Below are 7,521 nucleotides of genomic sequence, written 5' to 3'. Positions count from 1 at the left end.
AGATCTTAACAACTATTTTGATTTTCTCGCCAAATTCCACAGATGGTGACGGATCTGGGCACACCCACAACGACGGAGAAAGAAACGAGAGATCGATCGAGATCCCTAATCGGACAATCAGGGGCTCAACTAGTCAATTATCGAGGTGCAATGGCATTTTCAAGAGCTAGCTGTGCCTCACACATGGAGGGAGGGGAGGGGTTTCAGAATCTCCTAAGCACCAGGAGAAGCCTGCACACAGATGTCCGCATTTGTAGGTGCCCGTGTGTGTGCGTGTGTGTGTGTGTGTGTGTGTAGCTTGATTAAATACGCCACTTCCAAATATGCCCACTTTCCTAAGCTATAGGCCCAGGTTTCCGTCTTGCAGGGTCCAAGGTCGGCTGGGAATTCAGCTCCAACTTAGTGCAAAGGTGAATAAATACAGGTTTTCGCCAACCGGCTGAGAGCAGCAGCGGGGGAAGGCAGGCCGGCTCACTTCACACAGTGCGGGCGCCCTGGGTCCCATTTTGGGCTGCTCAGGGCTCGCGGGCCCCGGGCGGTGGGGCCAGGCAGGCAGCCCCGAGAATACGAGTGGCCGCAGGCTGGAGTGGGGGGGAGGGGGCGGCGGGCGAGGAAAAGTTCGAAAATCGGGGAAAACTCGGCTTTCCCGAGTAGCACGCCAGGTGTGGGGCGGCTTCGAGAAGAAAGGACCAAGTCCCTATTGTCACTTTCTTCCCCTCCTTCTTCCCGATGCTCCGGGACGAGGACCTGGCGGGCTCCGGGAGGCTTACATCACCGCGCCGCACCGAGAGCCGCGCGGGGCTCCGAGCACAGCGCAGGAAACCCAGGCATCCACGGCCGACGCCTTCGAGAAAAAAAAATCCCCCCCGTCCCCCCAAAACGCCCCGCTCCGGCGAGCAAAGGAAATCCACGTGATTGCAGGGGGGGTTGTGGGGGGGGGAAGGATCGGGGGGCGGGAAAGTCGACGACCCCCCCCCCACCAACACACACACACACACACACACACACACACACACACACTCACACACACCCCGGGAGGGGAGCGGGCCGGCGGGCGGGGCCGGCAGGCTGCCCGGAGGCGGGGGCCGGGGCCGGGGGCTGGGAGCGGGGCGGCGCGGGGGAGGAGGCGCGGGCCGCCGCCCGGGTGCGGCGCCGCCTCCCGCAGCCCGGGGCGGGGCCGGGGCGGAGCCAGCCGGGCCGGGCCGGGGCGGAGCGGGCGCTCGGCAGAGCGCGGCGCTGGGCTCGGAGGCGACGGTCCGCGCTGGGCTCCCGGAGGCTGCGGCTGCGGACGCCCCCAGCTCCCCGGGTTTGGGATCGGCCGCCGCAGCGGAGCCCCCCGCGCCCCTCACCCCTTCCACTCACACACTCAGTCACTGCGCCCGGCCCCGGGTGCGCCGATCCCCGAGGGGAGCGAGTTCCCGCGCGGGCGGCGACCCCCCAGAAGAAGAAGAGCTCCGCTGCCGGAGCCGCCTGGCGTCCTGGTGGTCCGGGGCATGGCTTCGGCGGGCAGCGGCATGGAGGAGGTGCGCGTGTCGGTGCTGACCCCGCTCAAGCTCGTCGGGCTCGTGTGCATCTTCCTGGCGCTGTGTCTCGACCTGGGCGCCGTGCTCAGTCCCGCCTGGGTCACGGCCGACCACCAGTACTACCTGTCCCTGTGGGAGTCCTGCCGCAAGCCGGCCAGCCTGGACATCTGGCACTGCGAGTCCACGCTCAGCAGCGGTGAGGGCCCGGCGCGACCCCTGCCCACCCCCCCACCCCACCCCACCCCACCCCACCCCACCCCCGGCGCCCGATCCCCTTGCCCGGCCCCCCGCGGTCCTGGCCCCTGGGCGGGATCCTCGCTGGTCTCCATCCCTCTCCTCTTCCCAAGCCTCCGCCCCGCGCCTAGGCGCTGTCCCACGCCTTCTCACCTCCTTCGGTGGCCTTTGCTTGGGCGCTGGAGTAACACGTAAGCTATTTTGGGGGAACTGTTACCATTTAAGGGGAGAACCATGTGGGTCTGTTAAAAAAAAATGCAACACCTTCCACTCCTTGTTTGAAAAGCAGCCAGCAAGAACGCCCCCAACTCCGGGGAGACGCCGCGGCACTTTGCTCTGTCTTCACTCCAGCGTCCTCCCCTCTGCCTTCTCTCTCCCGGGGGAATTGGCCCGAGTTGATCTCAAAAGTCCCCACTTTTCTTTCTTCTCCCTGTTCGACTCCACCTTCTCGCGGTTTCGCCAATAAGTTCGGGTTTAGGTTCGCTTTCCTAAAATGTTTGAGGAATATGCAGAGTTGGGAGAGGGACAGACTTTAATTTCCGTTTTTCTTTTCTCTGTGACTCTCTCATTGATGGTGAGCTGCCCTTTGCCGTGCCAAAATACCGATTCTCCCGACCTTTTTTTTTTTTTAAATTTAATCAGTGTGCCACTCTCAGATGCTGGAAAGTCCGGTTTTATTCAGCTTGCCCTGGAAGGTTGTAGAAGGTAGTTCCCCCGGGCTACAAGCCCCACGGGGCTGGTGGGGGGAGCTTTTATTGCTAGACTCTCTCCTAGACCCTCGGTTGCTTCCCACCGCGCCCCAGTTATGCTCATAACAGCAGTGTGGCAACTTCCAGTTTCATGCTGCGAACGCTGTCCCCGTTATCCTCATTCTTCAGCTTCTGGCGTCGGTGCAGAGAAAGGAATTGCCCGTGATTTTTGCGCGCACACGCGCTCCCCTAAGAAACTCATTAAATTCCTTCGTGACAGTTTCATGTCTTCTCTGGGACTATTTATAAAGCTTTGCTGGAAACGTTTCAAGTTTCAACAAAGTTGAAACGGCACAAAACCCCCACAAAAATCTGATTTACTTTTTCCTTTGGTTTCTTGCCATAGGCGAGATTGATACTTGCTTAAGTTGCTTCCATAAACCTAATTTTCTGCTTACAAGAGGCTTGTGCTTTGATTTAACCTCAGAATTCCCATTGAAGGGATTCCTCTTTGTTGCTTAATTCACTGTGGAGGCGGCTGGTTGGCAGCGGGAGGTCAACATTTAGGTCTTTTAATTCTTTCAGGGTTGGTTGTTTACAACTAAAGATAAAATAAATCGGGAAAATGCCTTTCTTCTGTAACCCGGGAATCCAAATAAACTTTGGAGAAAATATCCCCCCCCTCCATAGAAATGTAAATTTATGTAGGAATGCCAGCTTCTGCAGGTCTCCTTAGTAACGTGAATCTTTTTGCCCCTTTCTCTCTCTCCTGAAATAATAGCCCCCTGCTTGCATGAAGACTTTTCGGATACGCTCGGGAAACGCACTACAACTCCCATTTTCTTTCCAGCCCCATATTCGGTTCTCTTGGCCAGGAATGTAGTGACGGAGAAGCAGGTCGAGAGTTTGTAGTGCGGTCTGCAGTGTTTGCGAATCTTCCCTTCCTTGCCTCCGCGTCCTTTTATCTCGACTCCCCCCCCCCCACCTTCAGAGCAGAAAACGGGGCGGCGTGGGGGGGTGTGGCGGGAGGGGGCACGGACCCCAGCTTAGCGCAAATATAGCGGTGGTAATAGGATTCTGAAAGGTGAAGCTCAAGAGGCGGGCACAGTTTCTGTCTGAGGTTTTTTGGTTTTTTTTTCCCCTCCCCAGTCCCGTTAGGTTATCCTGTGGCGCCAACCCAAACCCCAACATTTATTTCTCTCCGGGTGCCTGGAGATCAGCTTGGTTTGCAAAATAGTTTTTGCCAAATGCCCCTTTCCCCCGCCCAGAGCAGTGTGTAAGCGGAGCCCGGAGTCGAGTGGGGATTGTGGGAGGCTCTCAGGAACTAGTTCTGGACTTTGTTTCCATTAAGGTGTAGCAGTTCCTTTCCCTCCTTCTCTCCCAGGTGGTGGTGTTTTTTTTTTTGGGGGGGGGGGGTTGTTATGGGAGGATGTTTCCTCTCCTCACTTTGCAAAATGTGCTTTTGGAAAAGGTGCCTGGGACTTAGAGCCGCGACACCACCCCCACCCCCCGCCTTCCCCTACCAGTGTTTGGAAATGAAGCGGGGAAGGGGGAGGGGACGCCTGAATTGAAACCAGCAATGCCTTTTCTTGCCTGTTTCAAAGGGCTGGCAGCCGTTCTCAGTCTGTTTGCTTTGTGGAGTAGCAGAAAGCGGGGAGGGAAATGTCTACTCTGAAGATCTGAAAAGGGAAAGATCCACTTCATTGTCTCTTGAAATGAATTAACTCGGGAGGAACCACCAAGGACAGTTTTAGTGAAGGCCCTTCACCAGGACCTTCCGGGGCTTAATTAAAAACCGTTTTCTTAATTAGAATTAAAAGTGCCGTGAAGAGGCAAGCTTGCATGTGCAGAGGGAAATTTCAGGAATGTTTCTGTTGACAATATGTCCTACTTAGGCCCAGTTCCTCCTGGAACTTTCCCGTCAGCCAGGATTTTTAAAGCAGCTCTTTCTTTGTGGTCCCAAGGATGCATCGTTTGCTGCTTAGAACCTGTTTTATGGGTTCTCACCGAAAACAGAACCATGCCTTTTGTGTCCTGCTGTATTGAAGGTTGCGTCAGCACTTCTAGTAGGAACCAGTGACTGAGTCAACCAAAAACGCTTTGCTCCTGAGTCCCAATTCAGTGCATGGGCAACACAGTCCAGGCATTCATCCTGAGCTCTAACTTTTGCAAAAGACAAAGGAGAAAACGGCTAATTAGCGGTCCCTCTCAGTGGAAGGGGAGGTGGGGGGAAAACGTTTAGTCAAGTGTGCTTGTTAAGAAGTTTAGCATACTCGCACCCATTGTCTGTTGGCCAGGGAATATCTTTCTAAGGAGTTTTCTTCAGAACAGATTTTGGCAGTCTTTTAAATTAGTCATAAACCTTATAAATGATAGTGATAGTCTTTCGCTTAGTCACATTCAGTTCGCATAACTTTTTTGAGAATATAGTTGTCTGGGTTTCACAGCCAAAGCAATTACAGATGATTCCTTATGCAGATGAGGTTACAAGTGGCCAGAGATTGCTGAGAGGCCAAATTTGGCATCGTGGGGTGATTTGGCTGTGGGGTGATTTCCCATTTCTTCTGTAAAATGTATACATAGGCAGTTATTTTATATAAAGTACATTTCTTTTTTCATGTGTGTGATTTATTGACTAAGCAAAAAAGCAAGAATGTGCAGATGGTCAAATGAACACATTTCACTGAGAGTGATTGCAATGAGGATACATAAACAGCCCATTTCCCCGTTGTTCCAGTCATAGAATTTATCCATCTTTTCTATCCACAAATCATTCTATCAGATGCTTAGTGCTTTTTTTTCAAGGAATATTGTTAACATCATTTTTGCACTATTCTAAAAATAACTGCATTTGTAACATGAGTCCCTGGCAGTTTTGAAGTGGTACTGCACTGTAGTCTAATTCTAGGTGAAAGATATTATTTTCAGTTGACAAGAGGTTCTTTTAAGAGTGCCTTCTATGTGATGTGTAACTTCCTTTAAACTGTAATATAAAAATACACTCTAAAAGGTGTTACCAAAAAAATCTGTTTTGGGTGGTTCTTGAAGATAAACTGAACTATGGAACATTGACAACTCATAAAGATTTTGAGAGTGATTTTGCCTTTAAAAGTGTGTCATTCGTACATGTTTTGAATCTAGATCTTAATTGGGAAGTGGGGTGTCATTGCTTTAGGGAAGATTTCAGCTTGTTGCTTGAAAATGAGTTGTTATTGATGGGTGTTTACGAAAAGCTCAGTACACCTGAAAGTCTCTATAGTTATACCCTGTCTTCCTGCAAAAGAGCACAAGGAGAACAAATGCAGTCCCCCCCCCCCCCCCCCCCCGCCCCATACAGCATAGATATTTGGAATGTGAACAAAGAATAGCATTTAGCACTAAAACTTCCTTAATTAACACATCAGAGAAAACCAAGTGTAACTTGTTTCAAGATCTTTGTGCTCATTTTCTTTTAACATCTCCTAAGTTTTTTCAGCTTCCCTATGTTGATTTTTACAAAGGGCATTTTCATTTCTGTGCAAATATATTTCCCCTTTTCCTCACAATTATAAAAGATTTTTACTTGCTGAGGGACCTTGTAGATCAAGTTTGGGGTTTGGGTTTTTTTTGGGGGGAGGGGGTCAGTTGTGGAACTTGATGGGCGTGTGAAAATCTTTCATAAAATGATTTTAAAAAATAAAAAACAGAAGTATATCTTGGGCAATAAATTTGCATGCTTTCAGGAATGTATCTTGGGAGTTCCCTTTAAGTTTCTGTTTAATAGTGACACCGCTTTGAGAGACCATAGAACCATCCAGTGCCATTGGATATATTTAAGAAAAAGACGTCTTAGCTTCAAAATGTGAGTAAGCCACCACAGACTTAGTTATGAGCTATGGGAAATTATAATAAAATCCTTCCTGGAGGGAGGGCAAGGTAGTGATGTGGACAGTTCTGAGGCTTTGGATTCTCCCTGAATTTGACCAGTAATGTCACTTCATACAACACATATCTCTGATAGTTTGTCAGAATCACTAAGAATATGGAAATACCTGTTTATTAGCATTGTATTTCTTCTTTTGCTATGCATTCAGAAGACAAATCCAAAGTGATGTTTCTCAGTAATTGAGACTTTCCTCCCTTAAGTATTACACTTTTTTGTGTGTTGAATAATGACGTATTAGGTTATAGCTTGCAAATTTCAATTTTAGGTGCATCACCTAGTATTTACCAATGCTTTTGGTAGATTGTACAAAACTGTTAACTACCTCTTATTTAGTACTATTATAGACCATGTATTTCGACTGTGCCCTGTGTGTATAAACCCACAAGTTTCTAATATTATGCATTCAGACTAGTAAATTTAAAACCAGTGATTTTCCTAAATTTCCCAAGTTCTCATTCTGTAATAGAGATGCGTTTTTAACCAACAGTGTTTCGGTTACTAATGCAGGCTGTGGCACCAAAGATTTTCATTAAAAGAACTTCGGGCCAGAGAGATGGTACCAGGGTCGAGGCACTTGCCATGCATGTGACCAGCCCTGATTTCATCCCCAGGACCGCATATGATCCCTGAGAACAGAGCCAAGAATGAGCCCTGAGCACTGATGGGTGTGGCCCTTCCCCTCCCCCAGACCCAAGTAACAAAACACTATGGAACTAGAGGCATCCGTAGTTCCCAAAACATAAGAAAAAATGTAGATTATTTTTGTTACATCTACCACCTTTGTAACTGTTCTGAGATTTTGGTAGATTAATGATCCACATCCCACAGAAATAACATAGGTATTAAGATTAACTTTTCAAAATATATGTTTGTCAAGGAAAAACGACGTTGCAAAAAAATAGAATCCAGAACCGCAATGTCATGCATTCTCCCACAAAAGAACTCAAATGTTCAATCAAGGATTTATTAATGTTTCTTTTCTTTTTTTTTTTTTGCTTTTTTTGGGTCACACCCAGCGTTGCACAGGGGTTACTCCTGGCTCTGCACTCAGGAATTACTCCTGGCGGTGCTCAGGGGACCATATGGGATGCTGGGAATCGAACCCGGGTCGACCGCATTCAAGCAAATGCCCTACCCACTGTGCTATCGC

The 7,521-nt window shown here is 49.5% G+C and overlaps 1 protein-coding gene across 1 annotated transcript in view; it reads left to right on the top strand.

Annotated features, from left to right (window-relative positions):
* The first annotated feature begins 1,186 nt into the window (after positions 1-1,186).
* Positions 1,187-7,521, top strand: part of TMEM47 (transmembrane protein 47) — a 29,292-nt gene continuing 22,957 nt past the window's right edge. Inside the window, exon 1 of the mRNA XM_004612431.2 lies at positions 1,187-1,719. Within this exon, the coding sequence (XP_004612488.1) occupies positions 1,494-1,719 (226 nt within the window). The 5' untranslated portion in view covers positions 1,187-1,493. The remainder of the gene's footprint in view (positions 1,720-7,521) is intronic.

Source organism: Sorex araneus, chromosome X (genome assembly GCF_027595985.1).
Source record: "Sorex araneus isolate mSorAra2 chromosome X, mSorAra2.pri, whole genome shotgun sequence".
NCBI lineage: Eukaryota > Metazoa > Chordata > Mammalia > Eulipotyphla > Soricidae > Sorex > Sorex araneus.
This window is presented reverse-complemented; position numbering and strand designations above follow the sequence as displayed.